The 19,153-nt window shown below is 41.3% G+C and overlaps 1 protein-coding gene across 4 annotated transcripts in view; it reads right to left on the bottom strand.

Annotated features, from left to right (window-relative positions):
* The window catches only part of LOC308252953 (general transcription factor II-I repeat domain-containing protein 2), a 583,288-nt gene that overhangs the window by 33,941 nt on the left and 530,194 nt on the right, over positions 1-19,153 (bottom strand). For all 4 annotated transcript variants that reach the window (XM_080677905.1, XM_080677904.1, XM_080677902.1 and 1 more), the window contains exons 3-4: positions 12,848-12,948; positions 3,507-3,645 (exon numbers count right to left, since the gene is read on the bottom strand). In XM_080677905.1, the coding sequence (XP_080534031.1) occupies positions 3,507-3,645; positions 12,848-12,943 (235 nt within the window). In that variant the 5' untranslated portion in view covers positions 12,944-12,948. The remainder of the gene's footprint in view (positions 1-3,506; positions 3,646-12,847; positions 12,949-19,153) is intronic.

Raw genomic sequence — 19,153 nt, 5'->3', positions numbered from 1 at the left:
ATTATGCTATCTTCAAGACTCACTTTAGATTTAAGGACATATATAGACTGAACATGAAAGGATGGAAAAAGATATTCCATGCAAATGGTAACCAAAAGAGATGCAAAAGGTAATGGCAATGCAAGTGGTAGCCAGGAATGGCTTAAATGATGTGCTAAGGTATAAATTAAGTCTTGATAAATTAAAAAAGATTAAAATCACATTGAGTACATTTTTGGAATACAATAAAATGTAATTAGAAATAAAAAACCAAAAAAATTCCCCAAATATTAAGAAATTAAGGCACATGCTCCTAAGAAAATATGGGTCAAAATAATTTACTAGGGTTATTAGGAAATATTTTTAACTATATGATAATAAAAACACAACATTCAAAGTCTTTGAAATACAGCTAAAGCAGAACCTAAAGGGAAAATTATAATTTTAAATGAATATTTTTTTAAAAAGTCAATGACCTATGCAACCCAAAAGGTAGAAAATCAAGTAAAGCCAAAGAAATTATAAGTAAGGAAATAATAAAGATAAGAGCAAAAATAATTGACCAAAAAAAAAGATAAGCAATAGAGAAAATCACAAAGCCAAAAGTTGGCTCATTAGAAAGATAAGTAAAAAAGATGAATTCCTTGCAAGATTATCAAGAAAAAGAGAAAAAACACAAATTACCAATATCTGAAACTAAAATAGAGATATCATTACATAGATTAAAATTATAAAGCAAATATTATAAACAACTTAAAGGGAAATTTGACAACTTAGACTAAATAAAATTATTAAAAGTAAAGTTTAGCAAAATGGGTACAAGAGGAAATAAAAAACATGGAGAGCCCTATCTGTGAAAAATTAGCATGCAATTGTGAAACTCTAAAAAACTAATTAAATTTCAACAATTTGAAATCCAATTGTCAGCTGACATTAATGAACTGAGAGTACCCTTCTTTTTTTTTAGAGATATTTTTTTTTAATATATTTTTTTATTGATTTTTTACAGAGGTAGGGAGAGGGATAGAGAGTTAGAAACATCGATCAGCTGCCTCCTGCACACCTCCTACTGGGGATGTGCTCGCAACCAAGGTACATGCCCTTGACCAGAATAGAACCGGGGACCTTTCAGTCCGCAGGCCGACGCTCTATCCATTGAGCCAAACCAGTTAGGGCTAGAGATATTTTTAAAAATTTTTTTATTTTGTTGATTTTAGAGAGGAAGAGAGAGGGAGAGACAGATAGAAACATCAATGATGAGAAAGAATCATTGGCCCTGACCGGTTTGGCTCAGTGGATAGACCATCGGCCTGGGGACTCAAGGGTCCTAGGTTCGATTCCGGTCGGGGGCATGTGCCTTGGTTGCGGGCACATCCCCAGTGGGGGGTGTGCAGGAGGCGGCTGATCGATGTTTCTCTCTCATCGATGTTTCTGGCTCTCTGTCCCTCTCCCTTCCTCTCTGTAGGGGATCAATAAAATATATTTAAAAAAAAAAAAAAAAGAGAAAGAATCATTGATTGGCTGCCTCCTGCACGCCCCCTACTGGGGACCGAGCCCGCAACCGGGGCATGTGTCCTTGGCCAGAACTGAACCTGGGACCCTTTAGTCCGCAGGCCGACACTCTATTCACTGAGCCAAACCGGCTAGGGCAAGACTACCTTTCTTCATCAATCACATACTCACTATATTCACTGCTTCATTTTTTAATCTTCTTGATAGTAGAGACCCTAAATTTTGGTTTTAGAAGTCAATTTGAATCAATCTCATATATATATATGCAATTCTCCAGGTGGACAAGTCCATCCCAGCCTGTTTCTTAATGTCCGAGTGGACGTGAAGGTCTCTTCCCCAGCCCTGAGTCCCTTGATAACATGTCCTGCCTTTCTGGCTTCTGAGAGACGGCTTCCAAGGAGCTTGCTCTCTCCTTTCCTCTCACTGTGTATCTCTAAGATCCCTTCCAACTTTAGTCCTGTTCTGTGTTTCCCTTTTTCTCCCCCAGCTGCTCCCCTCAGGAAACATTGCACTGAGGAGCTCCTTCAGTCTGACCAAAAGCAATCGATGCTGTACAGGCATCCTCCTCAAAAAAATATTATATATAACTAAAGGCCCAGTGCATGAATTCACGCATAGGTAGGGTCCCTCAGCGTGGCCTGCGGGGATTGGGCTGAAACAGGCAGTCCAACGCCACCTGCCATTCTTGCCTGCTGCTCCTGCTCATCTTGGCACTGCTGCCTGGCCTGTCGGTGCCTGGCCCATTCTCTGGAGATTGGACCTGCAGGACTACTGAGGGAGTGAGTGGCTGCCACTGGGCTGCTGGGCCACTGGGACAGGCGGTCAGCTGAGCGGCACTCCTGCTGTGGGAGCGCACTGACCACCAGGGGGCAGCTCCTGCATTGAGCGTCTGCCTCCTGGTGGTCAGTGCGTGTCATAGCAACCAGTCGACCAGTCAATTGGTCACTCGGTCACTTAGGCTTTTATATATTTAGATTTTACTACAAAACAAATGTATATCTATCAAATCAAGATTATATACATATATATATATATATATATATATATATATATATATATATATACACACACACACACACACATCCAGATTATATATATAGATATATACTGTATACCCTCTGCTAATTCTTGAAGACATCTACATATCTATATATCTATATCTACATATCTATATCTAACCTTTGATTAAACTTTCCTTTCTTGATTCCAGGAAATACAAAATTGCTAACTCAATACTTGATAGATGACTTATAGTGGTAAAGATAACACTTTAGAGCAGTGATTTTCAACTGGTGTGCCACAATAATTTTTAAAACATGTAGTATCTGATTTCTTTTCCCTTAGATTGTCAAATAAAAATATGACAACAGCCAACACAACAATAGTCATCTGGTGTAAATGAATCAAAATTATACCTATTTCTCTTGTTAGATCAGAAAAATACATTTTTTGGCATGCTGCAACATTTTAGTAATTAGTTCATGTATGCCATGAGATGAAAAAGGTTGAAAATCACTGCCTTGGAGTATAATTTCCCTTAAATATGACCACACATGCTCATTAATCCCCTGGGCACTCGCAGCACATATTGGCATACTGAAGGCTTGAAAGTACCATAGTAAAAAAGGGGGAAATGGAGTAAAATGGTTATTAACCAAAAATAATACCTAACAAGGCCCGAAGGAGTTCTACCCTTCCCTTTGGGAAGGAGTGAAATAAGAGCATTTTCTAAAATGTGGGTTTATTTTAGAAATCAGAGACAACTTACTCTATATACTTCAAATTTAGTCTACAAAACCAGAGTCCCACTGAGGACCCAGTACAAAATACACTGACCATGTTTCTTGGACGCACCAGTGTTAAATAATTCTTCACTGGTTTGCCAAGTCAAAGGAGATGTGTCAGAAACATTTTTAGAATAATGCTTATGATGTCTTAGAAAAAACATTACATAAGATCTGCCTGCAAATATTTTAAGGTTTATGGATACAAAGGATAAAATTATTAACACCTACAGTATTTTGCAAAATCCTTCTGCAAGTCCATTCTGGCACTGGCAAAAGCTCGTCCTTTCTCGGTTCCAACGACAAACACTTCTGCTTCATACATTGCGATGCAGGCCACTTCCACCCTGGACTTGGCCAGTTCTTTGCACTGAAATACATGGAATGAAGTGTTCAAGGGCAGATCCGGATTTTGTGGGGCCTAAGAGTTCTGCTTAAGAAAGTACAACATTAGAACATTAGGTACAACGTTTTTTAGAATGAGAAAAATCACCCAGAAGAAACCAAAACAAATTTATCAAGCAAATACCATAAACACCATAGAACCCAGAGAAGAACATGTTTTTATTAACTCCCTGTGATATTATGATTTGCCATAAGAAATATATATTTGGTCCACTGTTCCTGGCACACAACTCCTAACACCCTTGGAATTTTCTAAGGGAAGAGAGTAATAAAGGTGAGTTCTGTGAGCCACTCTAGTGAAATAATCAAACCCGAGGGGTGTTTGGGAACCCCCACTTAGGACAAATCAGATACGACAGATGAGAAGCACAGGTGACAAACGTGATTGCAACTGGCACCTGAAGGGGGTCAGTCTTGTGGGACTGAGCGCGTAACCTGTGGGACTGGGTGCTGTCTCTGGGTTGATAGTGGCAGAACTGAGTTGAACTGTGAGACACCAGCTGGGGTGGGTGTGGGGAAACCTGCCCCAATACGCTGGAATTGGGTTCAGGTTCTTTTTCCTCCCTACATTTTTGGCTGTATACTCTTTGACTGCCTCCTCCTCTGGTAACAATATTTTAAATATCATTTTAATATTTCCTCCAACATGGTTGATTACATTTTTAGTATTGATGGTAGGGACCCATAAACCATGAAAACTCATACATAGACAGACATGCTGTTCATCGTAGTACACAGGTTTATAGCATGCAGAGAAGCATGATACATTCTACTGAGTACCATTTCTTTCAAAAAGTTAAAAGATGCCGAAACCGGTTTGGCTCAGTGGATAGAGCGTCGGCCTGCGGACTGAAGGGTCCCAGGTTCGATTCCGGTCAAGGGCATGTACCTTGGCTGCGGGCACATCCCCAGTAGGAGGTGTGCAGGAGGCAGCTGATCGATGTTCCTCTCTCATCGATGTTTCTAACTCTCTATCCCTCTCCCTTCCTCTCTGTAAAAAATCAATAAAATATATTTAAAAAAAAAAAAGTTAAAAGAATTTTGGTGTATTTATAACTACATTTGCTACATTACTGAGTATATTCCTGACCAGAGAGAACTTTGGTTTCGACAAGGCATCAATGAAAAACAAATCCTCTGTTTACAATTTTCCCTGTTTAATGATTAGAAGAATTTTCCACAGACTAGCTTCTGGCTCTGTACATTTAAAACCTTGTTTCAGCCCTGGCTGGTTTGGCTCAGTGGTTTTAGAGTGTCGGCCCATGGACTGAAGGGTCTCGGGTTTGATTCCCAGTCAAAGGCATGAACCTTGGTTGTAGGTTTCCCAGCCCTGGTCAGGGTGCGTGCGGGAGGCAGACAATCAGTGTGTCTATCTTTTTTCTCACTCTCTCTCACCCTCCTCCCTCCCTTCCATTCTCTCTAGAAATCAATGGAAAAAAATATCCTCAGGTGAGGATTAAAAATAATAAAATAATAAAAATAAAACCTTGTTTCATCTCTGCTACCCAGATATGTTCACACTACAATATGACCTCAGGCTCTGTCCTTGAAATCATGTTACTGGATGAATTGACACAGTGGGCTATAGGAATATTCCTGGAAACTATTCCTACACTGGGATGTCCAGCAATAACTTACCCAGACATAAAAATAACAGCAAGCCACATACTACCACTAAACTAAAACTAAATGTATCCCCAGTCCAACTTCCCCTTATCGAGACCCCAAAGACACATATCCGCTGCAACATCACCTGACAGAGTGGATTATGGTCGGCAGAATAATGACCCTGCAAAGGTGTCCATGTCCTAATCCCCAGAGCCTGTGAAGTGGTTACCTTACGTGGCAAAAGGGACTTTGCAGATGTGATTGCACTTAGGATCTCAAGATGGGGAGGTAATTTTGGATTATCCATGGTGGCCCAATGTGATTGCAAGGGTGCTGATAAGGAACAGAGAGGCAGAAGGAGATGTGACAATGGAATCAGAGGTAGAGTGGTGCCCTTACTGGAAGGGGCCACAAGCCAAGGAATTTGGGTGGCTTCTAGAAGCTGGAATAGGCACAGATTCTCCTTGGGAGCCTCCAGAAAGAACGCAGCTCTGTTGACACCTTGATTTCAGGCCTGCAAAACCCATTTTCTGCTTTCTGACCTTCAGAATTGTCAGGCAATAAACGTGTGCTGTTTAAAGCCATGCAGTTTGTGTAATTTGTTACAGCAGCCTCAGGAAACTATAACAGGGACTGTGGCAGAGAGAAAGTCAGAGTAGAAGGAGACAGCAACCTTAACTGATGTGGTTAAAATACCTTATTCTAGCAAATTTTACAAAAACGTAAGTACAGCCGAAACCGGTTTGGCTCAGTGGATGGAGCGTCGGCCTGCGGACTGAAAGGTCCCAGGTTCGATTCCGGTCAAGGGCATGTACCTTGGTTGTGGGCACATCCCCAGTGTGGGGTGTACAGGAGGCAGCTGATCGATGTTTCTCTCTCATCGATGTTTCTAGCTCTCTATCCCTCTCCCTTCCTCTCTGTGAAATATCAATAAAATATATTAAAAAAAACAACAACAACAACAACAACAAAAAAAAACGTAAGTACACATATTGCTAGGACTCTCCCAAGACCACGGAAGGGGTCAGCACCAGGGGGAGCCCAGAGCTCAGGTTCCACTGACTTCATGGCAAATCTGTTTGTCAAGTCTAATTTGACATATAGACTTTGATATTAGGTGAAGTTAGCAATTTTAGCCTCTGAGCACCATCAGCAGAAAATATTTATTTATTTATTTATTTATTTATTTATTTATTTATTTATTTATTTATATTTTTTTATTGATTTCAGAGAGGAAGTGAGAGGGAGAGATAGAAACATCAATGATGAGAGAGAATCATTGATTGGCTGCCTCCTGCACGCCAGCCGGGATCGAGCTCGAAAGCAGGCATGTGCCCTTGACCAGAATCGAACCTGGGACCCTTCAGTCCATAGGCCGACACTCTATCCACTGAGCTAAACCAGCTAGGGCTAGAAAATATCTTTTTAAAAAGCCTTTTTTTATTATGAAATATGCATATTAAAATTTTAGCAAATACAGAAAAAAAAAACCACCCTGGAGCCCCGTTACTTAGAATTAACCACTAATCACATTTTGAAATAAGCACATACATATACATATATACTTTTTAAAAACAAAATTAGAATCGCATGATTGTATATAGGTTGGCCTTCAGCTTTATTCACTTACTAGAGGCCTGGTGCACGAAATTTTTGCACGGGTAGGGTCCCTAGGCCTGGCCAGCGACTGGGGCCAATCCAGACCTTCTTTCCTTGGCTGCCAGCCCTGGCCTTCCTTCGCTCTGCGCCACCCCATGGTGGTCAGCGCATGACATAGCAAGCGATCGAATTCCTGGTCTCCAGGTCGAACTTCCAAGAGGACACTTTGCATATTAGCCTTTTATATATATAGATTTTTGAGCATTTATAATCCTGAAAAACATGATTTTTAAATAAATATATAGCCCTAGTTGGTTTGGTTCAGTGGATAGAGCATCAGCCTGTGGATTGAAGGGTCCTGGGTTCAATTCTGGTCAAGGGCACCTACCTTGGTTGTAGGCTTGATCCCCAGCCCTGGTTGGGTGCATGTGGGAGGCAACCAATCGATGTGCCTCTCTCACATCAATGTTTCTCTCTCTCTGTCTTTCCCTGTCCCTTGCACTCTCTCTAAAAATCAATGGAAAAATATCCTTGGATGAGGATTAACAACAACAACAAAATACATACATACATATGTGTGTGTGTGTGTGTGTGTGTGTGTGTGTCTATGTATAAACCAGTTGGGCCCAATATAATCACTATTTGCCAGTTTAACCCTAATATTACTATTATTGTTTTTAATATTTTTATTGATTTCAGAGAGGAAGGAAGAGGGAGAGAGAGAAAGAAACATCAATGATGAGAGAGACTCATCGATTAGTTGCCTCCTGCATGCCCCACACTGGGGATTGAGCCCGCAACCCAGTTCTATGACCTGACCGGGAATCCGTGACTTCCTGGTTCATAGGTTGATGGTCAAACTTTTCATAACATTATTGAAAAGTTTTTTCCTGTTACTCATAATACTAAATGAACATCCAAGAACATAAACATTTCTGTGCATGTTTGATTATTTCTGTGGGATGCAATATCAGACACATGGAATACCTGAGTCAAAGGGTATAAATTATTTTAGTGGTCTTGAAACATTACAAATAGCGGGTTCACACTCCCACCAGCACTGTGATGGAGGCCATGTCACCTTACCATTACAAGCACTAACAATCATTATTTGTGGGATGGGTAGTGACTTCCTTCCCAGAACAGGACATGGAGAAGGAAAAATAGTAACTTGACAGTGGAGAAACATGGCAGATGCCTGTAGTAGTAAGGGTTCTCCAGAGAAACAGAATCAATAGGAGATTATAGTCATACTAGAGGCCTGATGCATGAAATTCATGCAAGGGGCTCGGCCCTCACAGCCCCGGCTGCCCCGGCTGGCCTTGCAGCCCTGGCTGGCCCTCGCAGCCCCAGCTTCATCCGGAAGGTCGTCCGGATGACTGAACTGCAGAACCACCAGTCGCTATGACGTGCACTGACCACCAGGGGCAGACGCTCAACACAGGATCTGCCCCCTGGTGGTCAGTGTGCTCCCACAGGGGGAGTGCCACTCAGCCAGAAGCTGGGCTCGTGGCTGGTGAGCGCAGTGGTGGTGGGGGGAGCCTCTCCCGCTTCCGTGGCAGCGCTAAGGATGTCCGACTGCCGACTTAGGCCCACTCTCTGTGCGGAGTGGGCCTAAGCCTGCAGTCAGACATGCCCCGAGGTCTCCCAGACTGCAAGAGGGTACAGGTCAGGCTGAAGGACCCACCCACCCGAGTGCACGAATTTTGTGCACCGGGCCTCTAGTAGGATAATATGAGGTTGGTTACAAGGAACTGGCTCATATAATTGGCTGAGAAAGGAACTGCAAGCTAGAGACCCAGGAAAGCTGGTGGTGTAGGTCAAAGGCCTGAGAGGTGGATACCTGACAGAGTAAATTCTAGTCCAAGTCTGAAGGCCTGAGAACCAGGAGCACTGAGGGCAGGAGAAGATCACTGTCTCAGCTCAGCAGGCAGGCAGAGAACATATTCAACCTTCCTCCATTTTTTTGTTCTAGTTGAGCCCTCATCAGAGTGGAGGATGCACACCCACGCTGTTAGGGCCACCTGCTATACTCAGCTATACTAAATTCAAGTGCTAATCTCTTCCAAAAACACCCTCACAGACACCCGCCAAAATATTATTTAACCAGCTATCTGGGCCTCCCATGGCCCAGTCAAGTTGACACATAAAATTAATCATCATACCGCCTTGACCAAGTGACCAAGGTAAAACTTACCAGTGATTAGACATGTTGATGTCATGCACTCATTACAAAGTAATGAAGGGGCATTTCACTTCTGTGGTTTTCTTTCCCAAAACCCATCCCAGTCTAGACAAGAGGGAAACACCAGAGAAACCCAAATGGAAGGAGATTCAATAAAATATCTGAAGAGAACTCTTTAAAACTGTCAAGGTCATGAAAAACAAGGGAAGTCTGAGAAAGTGTCATAGATCAAAGAATGCTAAGGAGATATGATGACTAAAAGCAATGTGGGTGGATCCTGGAACAGAAAAAGAACATTAGTAAAAAAACTAATGAAATTTGAATAAAATCTGGAGTTAGTTAATAGTGATGTACCACCATTGGTCTATTAGTTTTGTGTTGTTGTTGTTTTTAGATTTTTTATTGTTTTTTAGAGAGAGGAAGGAAGAGGGAGAGAAACATTGATCAGCTGCCTCCTGCACGGTCCCTACCTGGGATGGAGCCCAAAACCAGGCATGTGCCCTGACCGGAAATTGAACTGGCAACCTTTTGGTGCATGGGATAATGTCCAACCAACTGAGCTACACCGGCCAGGGCTGGTCTATTAGTTTTGATAAATATACCATAATTATGTAAAATGTACCATAGTTATGTAAGTTATGGGTAAGGAGTGTATGGGAACTCTCTGTACTCTTTCTAACCTTTCAGTAAGTCTTAAAAGTATTCCTAAATAAAACTTTATTTAAAAAAAAACACCAAGCCCTGACCGGTTTGGCTCAGTGGATAGAGCGTCGGCCTGCGGACTGAAGGGTCCCAGGTTCGATTCTGGTCAGGGGCATGTGCCTGGGTTGCGGGCACATCCCCAGTGGGGGGCGTGCAGGAGGCAGCTGATCGATGTCTCTCTCTCATCGATGTTTCTGACTCTCTGTCCCTCTCTCTTCCTCTCTGTAAAAAATCAATAAAATATATTTTAAAAAAATAAAAATAAAAAAAACACACCAAAATTCTTTGGTTCCCAGGAGCTTGCGGAAGAGGTGAATGGGGAGTAATTATACAATGGTGCAAAGTTCCAGTTTAGGAAGATGAAAAAGTTCTGGAGATGGATGTATTTAATGCCACTGAACTGAACTGTATGCTTAGAAATGGTTAAACGATAAATTTAATGATTTTATATATAATTACAATAAAAAAAATCCTCTTGATTTTCCCCTAAGAAAACTTCATAGCTCACATCCAATCCATCAGTAAGTCCTATCAACTCTAACTTAAATAGATCTTTCTTGTCCCATCATTTCTTACCTCCTCCACCATTCCTACCCTAGACTAGGACACGGAAATCTCCTACCCAAACGATAGCCACAGCCTGCTAACTGGTCTCCCTGCTTCCACTCTTCTTTTTTCTTCAATATTTTTTATTGATTTCAGAGAGGAAGGGAGAGAGATAGAAACAGCAATGATGAGAGAGCATCATTGATTGGCTGCCTCCTGCATGCCCTCCACTGTGGATTAAGCCCACAACCCGGGCTTGTGCACTGACCGGGAATCCAGCTGTGAACTCCTGGTTCATAGGCCGACACTCAATCATTGGGCTAGGTAGTGACCTGCTTCCACTCTTGCTCATTGTTATTTGATTTTGTTCACATGAGCACTGTTCTCCCACATCACTTGTCCAGAGCTCTATATGATCTGACCACTAGGTGCCTCTTGAACCTTACTTTCCTCTGACCATTTCTCCTTCCCTCACTCTGCTCCAGTATTACTGGACTTCTTTTTTTTTTTTTTTTAAATATATCTTATTGATTTTTTAGAGAGGAAGGAAGAGGCACAGAGAGTCAGAAACATCGATCAGCTGCCTCCTGCATATCGCCCACTGGGGATGTGCCCGCAACCAAGGCATACGCCCCCGACTGGAATCGAACCCGGGACCCTCAAGTCCACAGGCCGACTCTCCATCCACTGAGCCAAACCAGCCAGGGCTGGACTTCTTGATGTTCCTCAGGGCCTTTACATAAGCTGTTCTGACTGCTTTGAACACTCTGCCCTCGGATACTGGCATGGCTCACTTCCTCACTTCATGCGGGTCTTTGCATAAACTACCCAGAGAATTTTTCCCAGAACATCAGTTCTTTCCCCTAAACCAGCCGTGGGCAAACTATGGCCCGCGGGCCGGATCCGGCCCGTTCGGCTGTTCTATCGGGCCCGCGGAGCCGAAAGAGCGGAGGGTTCTCTTGCTCGCCCCTCCGCTCCTTTACTTTGAATTTATATTAGTTCAAACACTCCATCCATGCTTTTGTTCTGGCCCTCCGGTCCAGTTTAAGAACCCATTGTGGCCCTCGAGTCAAAAAGTTTGCCCACCCCTGCCCTAAACACTGTTTCCTGACCCTCCTTTTCTTTATAATATTAATTATATTTACTGAGACACACACATCTACACACACAGGCACAGAATTTTCTTATTGTCCATCTCCCCAAATAGAATATGAGATTTATGCAAGGGGACCTTGTCTGTCCTCTCAAATCTTACAGCCCCAGTGCCTGAAGAGGGCCTAGATACTGGAGGCACTCCATGAATATTTGTCAAATGAAGGAATGTGATCAGTTCTTGGTTAAGATATTTCTAGTTTTCTTCACATAGATCCCGATGCTTTCTTTTAAAACTTATTCCACCCAGCCAGTGTGGCTCAGTGGCTGAGTGTTGACCTATGAACCAGGAGGTTACAGTTCGATTCCCATCAGGGCACATGCCCAGGTTGCAGGCTCGATCCCCAGGGTGGGGCATGCAGTAGGCAGCCTATCAACTGCCTCTCTCATCACTGATGTTTCTATCTTTCTCCCTGTCTGAAATCAATAATAATAATTTAAAAAAGACAAAAGAACTTATTCCAAGTTTTTTTAAGAAACAGTTTTATTTACCACCAGATAATCTAGGATAATCACCTCATCTCAAGAGCCCTAATCACATTTCACTTAATCACTTTTCCAGTTAAAGTAACATTCACAGGCTTAGGAGTGAGGACATGAACATCTTTGGGCAGCCATTATTCCGTTTATCATAGATTGTTTCAAAATTTCTCTTTATATTTGGTTTTCTACAGTATGAATATGATAGGTCGAGGTGCATGTGTGTATGTGAGTTATGTGTGTGTTTAGTACTTTGCCAATTGACCCAATAACGTTCTTTATATAAAAATAAATATATCTATTTTTTTCTGGTCAAAAATCCAAGCCAGGGTCACACTTTTTATTTGCTGTCCTGTCTCTTCAGTCTCCTTCCACCTGGAACAGTTTTTTTCTTTTTCTTTCATGACACTGACATTTATATATAAGTCCAGTCCGTTATTTTGTAGGCTGTCCCTTAATTTGGGTTTGTATGATGTTTCTTCATTAGATTCGGGTTTTGGTGGGAACGCCACAGAAGTGGTTCTGCTCCTTCTCAGGGCATCATACTAGGAGGCACGAGCCTGACCATTACTGTCAATGGATGTAAACAGACGTGTACAAGTGGCATATTAATTTACCTTTGAATTTAGACAAAACATATTCTCAAACAAGGTAACACAGGTGCCTTCATTAAAATTTCAGATCTGGAAAGCTTAAATGTATATCATTATATCCATAATGTAAGAAAAACAAATTATGACAAGCCCATTATCCTCTATGCAGAAGGGTATGCTTATACAGATAGGATGTAAAACTGAATTTGAATATTAAAAATGACAGTGAAGTATTCCCCAGTTCTGTTATTTCTACAGTGATCCAACCATGTAATGTTTGATAGAACTGTGGACCATCTCACCATGGACTCCAGAGCAGACATGAGGAACGTCACCATCCTGCTCTCTGAGGAGGCCTCATTTTCCATGGGCAGGGCAGACATTGCTACTTGGGCCATGATCCCTGTGCAAGAGAAGGAAAAAGAAAGTAAGTGGTAGAAATCCAGTGTCCTGCCAAAACCGGTTTGGCTCAGTGGATAGAGCGTCGGCCTGCGGACTGAGGGGTCCCAGGTTCGATTCCGGTCAGGGGCACGTGACTTGGTTGCGGGCACATCCCCAGTGGGAGGTGTGCAGGAGGCAGCTGATCGATGTTTCTCTCTCATCGATGTTTCTAACTCTCTATCCCTCTTCCTTCCTCTCTGTAAAAAATCAATAAAATATATATATTTAAAAAAAAAAAATTTAAAAAAAAAAAAAAAAAAAAAAAAAAAAAAAGAAATCCAGTGTCCTGCTCACATTTAGAGCTGTGAGGGTCCTCCACATGACCTACTTCAAACCTTCCTTTAGAGTGGAAGAAATTGACACTTAACACATTAAGTGATCTACCAAGACCTCTGTATAATAATGCTAACTTTCATATAGTGTATTTCCCACGAAACCTAGACACCACCTTCTCATAAAGTAAATTCAGGTTTTATCCAGGGGTGGGCAAACGTTTTGACTCGAGGGCCACAATGGGTTCTTAAACTGGACCGGAGGGCCGGAACAAAAGCATGGATGGAGTGTTTGTATGAACGAATATAAATTCAAAGTAAAGGAGCGGAGGGGAGAGCAAGAGAACCCTCTGCTCTTTCGGCTCCGAGGGCCGGATGGATAGAACAGCCTAACGGGCTGGATCCGGCCCGCGGGCCGTAGTTTGCCCACGGCTGTACTAGACAAAGAAGCATGTTAACCATTTCCTAGATGAGGGAAGGAAATGAACCCTAACGACCCAGTGATGTTTTGTCATGTTTCAGCATGGCAGGACAGACACCATACACAGAAGGAGATAGTGGTTTTGTATACTAAAGATGGGAAGAGAAAATCCCCTTTCCTTTTCCTGCTAGGACTTCTACATAAAAGCCTGATACAAATTTTGCCAAACTCTGTATCAAGTTAGCATTAAAACACTTCTTTGAAAAAGTTTCTCCAAAACCATAGAAAGCTTTTGTTAAATAAAGCATGCAAAATAAATACTTGTCATGCCCCTGCCATAGTTGGCTTAATTATATTTGTAAGCAAAGGGTAAATAAAGCAGGCCAGGCCTGTGACGTAAGCTTATGCAGGAGGCATGAGGCACTGGTCTGCACAGGGCTGGCAGCCAAGAGAGGCAGGTTGTGGTTTCCCAGACCCTTCACCAGCTCCGTGACCCCAGTGGGCTGCACCCAGCCTCCTCTTCTATGAAGGATATACTAAATCAACCACCTTCACCTCTGACCATTTGAGCTCCCTCATTTTAAATCAAGGAAACCACATATTTTGTGAGTCATCCATCCATATGAAATGTCCAGAATAGGGAAATCTTGGAGACAAAGATCAGTGTGGCTTAGGGCTGAGGAGAGGGGTAGCTACAGGGTACAGGGTTGCTTTCTGAGGTGATGAAAATGTTCCAAAATTGACTGTGGTGATGACTACACTAAAAACCACTGAATTTCTTTAAATGGGTGAATTGTGTGATTTGTGAATTTTATCTAAATAAAGCTTTGATGTTGTCACTGTCGTTAATCCTCACCCGAGGATATTTTTCCATTGATTTTTAGAGAGAGTGTAAGGGAAGGGGTGAGACTGAGAGAGAAAGAGCTACATTGATTGGTTGTCCCTTGCACTCGGCCCTGGGGATGGAGCCTGCAACCAAGGTACTTGCCCCTGACCAAAATCAAACCCTTCAGTCCTCAGGGCCTATGCTCTATCCACTATCCAAACTGGCTAGGGGTAAATAATGCTATTTTTAAAAATCAAATGAAATCAAAGAGAGGTTGGATGGTGTAGAGGTGTTCTCTCTTTTCCACCTCCAGCACGGAAAAGGAACAGGTCCGGTTCCTGAGTGGAGGAGCTGGGGATTAAGAAATAAAAGAAAGAGACCAGATAGAAAGATAGAAACAAAGCTGGGAGCCAGGTGGGACGCCATCCTCTCTGATGGAGAGGCAGGGCCCCCGGAGCCCACGCAGCACATTTATTTTATACCCCAAATACCAGGAAGTATCACCAAAACTTAGGATCAAAGGAGCTTATTTGCATTCTTGAGTAGGCCCTAGTATTCCTGGTGCTTGCCTGGATTTACATATCAAAGCCCACTCCCCCTCTCCGGCACGTGGACAAAGGTAAAAAGTCAGTACTGATAACGCCCCCCACCTTCTTGGGGAGGGCGTAACCGAGACGTGGCTCTGCCAGTTGCCTTGGGCTCAGCTGACAACAATTTAAAGAAATGCCCATGTGCCTTCCCAGGCAGCCCTCTACATCACCCTTTTTTTGTTTTTTAGCTACTATAATAAAAGTAAAATTTAAACATTAAGAATAAAGATCTATTATTAAAACAATTACAAACAATGCCAATGCAAAAACTAAACTACATACATGTTATCATTTGCAAAACTTGAACGTCAAGAGCAAAAGTCTGGCTATAAAATAATAACAAAACAATGCTAAAGCAAAACAACAATATGAGAGAAATCAAAAGTATAGACATGTTAACATTTTTTTTGCTATTAAATGAAAGAAAGTCTCTTTTGCTGCTGGTGTATATTCACTCAGAGTCCTCGGACTTGGCTCCGCAAGGCTTTGCAGAAGACTGGCAGCTAACAGATGCTAGCATAAGCAGGAACATGGTTGAAGAAGTAGCTTCAACTTCTTGCTTTTCCACAATCAGTTGCGCTTCAGTCGTTAACTTCTTCAGATGACCCTATATTGGCACCTCAGTCCCTTGCATAGCTTTCAGTTTTCTTCTTCTGCTTTGCTGTCATGGGGGCAGTACTTAGTCCTTTTGAGTGAAGGGACACAGGAGCTTGTCTGGGTCCATTGTGGTGACACACGTAACGCTCTGGCACCCAAATTGGATGTGCTGCTCCTTCTGGAAAGATATAAAACACAACCTCTTCCCCACATTATTACTGAATCTAATAAAACTCTTGTCTGGTTTGTGCTTCCTTCCACCTAGCTAACTCGGTGGAGGCTATTGTATAGGAGGCCCGATGGCTTTCGGCTGCTGTACAATCCTCTGCATCACAATTCAAAAATTTTAAAGTATAAAGAGCATGACTGAGTTTGTTTTGAGGTGACACATAACATCCGTCTCCCCCTTTTTGTTTTAGTAATTGCATTTTAAGAGTATGATTGGCTCTTTCCACTATTGAGTGATATTCATTTTGCCAGACTTGATTAGGTTTAAGTCCTGGGGGATTTACCCCTAAAGTTGGCACAGAGAGGTGGATAACACACTGAAGACATTGCTTCCAATAAAACATGGAAATTGTTGTTCTCAAATAACATTTTGAAGGCTGAAAATTAAATGAAAAAGTTCCTCTGAATAGTGTGCCTTATAGTAGCTGTTTCAATAACTTTGCCATACTTACCACATAAGTACTATCACTATAGGTTGATGGGCTCTGTAGCAAAATCTGTTAAGGCATAAATAAGAGCTTGTATTTCTACTGAAATATAAGAGGTTTGAAGGACCTTTGCTCCCCTGCTGCAGTAGATCCAGCCTTTCCAGAACTGGATCCATCTGTAAAAATGGTTAATGCCTGAGGTATAACATCTCTTTTAAATGTGGCAGTTAATACCATTCCCTCTAATAGAAATAAGGCAACCACCCCCCCAAGTCAGGGGTCCTGGTAGAACACAAAACATCAAACATTTTGACTTCTATGCAGAAGGGTATGCACACATGGTCTGGAAGTGCGCACACTGACTTTCCTTTGCTCTTGGTCCTGGGCAACCTGCAGCAATGAATAGCTGCTGACTGCTAGCATGGCAAGGTGTCTTTATTTCTGGACTGTTTTTCTTCTGTCCTTGGGGGCTACTACTTATTCTGTGGCTTGAACAGTCCTATTAGGTCTTCTCTGGGATCTGTTGTTGCAGGAATCCATATGGGCTTTTCTGGAAATATACAAACATTCTCGACTTAAGGTTAATAAAGAAATTTTTTTTATAAATTAGACTTGGGATCTTTTTTATTTTTGTCTAGATGATTTTCTTTGGCTTATTTTGACGCAATAAGATTTTATGGATGTCTTGTTATCAGCATTATAAATGAAAAATAATTTGAGAGTAAAATTTTAAAGCAATTAAGGCTTGATGTAATTTACTTACAGGATATTTCTTTCTTACAGGTTATTCTATTAATCTTCTTTTTTATTATTATGAGGCTTTTGTAAAATTTTTTAATGCAGTCTTGAAAACCTTTTATTTTTAATTTCTGCACAGAAATATGACTGCTTTGGATTCATAGCATGGTTAGCAATTTTTACTATGAGATGAACCATCAATAAAAATTTTTGTTAATATTTCAGGAACAGTTTTTTTTTGTGCAGTACAATTAAGTTTTTATGAATATTCACTTATTTCAATTAGCCAATTTAAATTAATCTGAAATAAAGCTTATTTTTTAACTTCACTTATCCTAGATTATGGACAATAAATGACATTAAGTTTCTGCTATTAATCTTTAATTTTACATAAAACTTATCAGAGAGAAAAAAACACAAATTATTTACTTTAGTTTAAGAGGCCAAATATATAGGCTTTCAATTACAATCCTTATGACATTTGAAGGAAATCTCTTTATTTCCGGAATAATTTTCAGATTATAGAGCAGGGGTCCTCAAACTTTTTAAACAGGGGGCCAGTTCACTGTCCCTCAGACCTTTGGAGGGCCGGACTATAGTTTTAAAAAAAACTATGAACAAATTCCTATGCATACTGCGGGCCCGGGACGAGTTGGCTGCTAAGCAGGACAGGCAGTGGCACCCGGCGGGCTGCATGTGGCCCGTGGGCCGTAATTTGAGGACCCCTGTTATACAGTTTTATTTAAGAATCTTTGTTTTTCTTTTTTACAATATGCAACCTTCTAACACTAGGCCATGTCACATGAAACACTTTCTCTTAAGGTTATGGTGACCACTGGTACAGATCAGATTTAATATTTTAATAACAATGTTAGTTTACCATGTAAATATTAGTGTAAGAGAATTCAAAAATTTAAAATTTCTCCTTTTTATTAAAATTATATTTTTAAAGTATCCTCTTAGGCTTATTTGCCTATAGAGAGGGATTATGGGAAGCCTTCAGTAACTTTCTTAAAAGACTTATTTAAATTGCTTACAAAGACATTGGCTTATTTAAAGGAAATGGGTTGGCCTTTGTTATTTCAAGATGGCGAGCAGCAAGCCATGGGAGCAGCAAGCCATGTGGCCAACATGGCGGCTCTCTAATCATTTCTTTTAAAATACAATCAAAATCACATTGCATACAGACAGAAATCTCACTAGCTGTTTCTGGTTTTTATTAGAATTGTTTACAAAATTATTAGCTCTTCATTTAGCTGAAAACCTTGATTATAATTTAATAAGCTAATTTATTTAAGTAATTAAAGTAGGTATCTTCATTTAAAAATAAAGCAAATTTGCCCTAACCAGTTTGGCTCAGTGGCTAGAGCGTCAGCCTGTGGACTGAAAGGTCCCAGGTTCGATTCCGGTCAAGGGCATGTACCTTGGTTGCGGGCACGTCCCCAGTAGGGAGTGTGCAGGAGGCAGCTGATCGATGTTTCTCTCTCATTGATGTTTCTAACTCTATTCCTCTCCCTTACTCTCTGTAAAAAATCAATTAAATATATTTTAAAAAATAAATAAATAAAATAAAGCAAATTTACGTCTGATTCACAAGCCGCAAATGTTGCCCCGCCTCTAGCTTAATTAAGAATGCAGGCGGCTGCCGAAACCGGTTTGGCTCAGTTGATAGAGGTCGGCCTGCGGACTGAAGGGTCCCGGGTTCCATTCCGGTCAAGGGCATGTACCTTGGTTGCCGGCACATCCCCAGTGGGAGGTGTGCAGGAGGCAGCTGATTGATGTTTCTCTCTCATCGATGTTTCTAGCTCTCTATCCCTCTCCCTTCCTCTCTGTAAAATATCAATAAAATATATTTAAAAAAAAAAAAAAAAAAAGAATGCAGGCGGCTACCAGTCAGGCAGTAAATGATGGCTTCTAATCTGTTCTTAAATTTTACTTGGATTCAATTACTTATAAAAACATTGGCTTCTTATGTAACTGAATTTATAGGAGACCTTGATTATAATATAAAAGCTAATTTATAAGTTAACTTAAGTAGGTATCTTTAATTAAAAAGCAAAGAAACTT

The sequence above is a fragment of the Plecotus auritus genome (genome assembly GCF_963455305.1).
Source record: "Plecotus auritus genome assembly, chromosome: 7".
Classification (NCBI taxonomy): domain Eukaryota; kingdom Metazoa; phylum Chordata; class Mammalia; order Chiroptera; family Vespertilionidae; genus Plecotus; species Plecotus auritus.
This window is presented reverse-complemented; position numbering and strand designations above follow the sequence as displayed.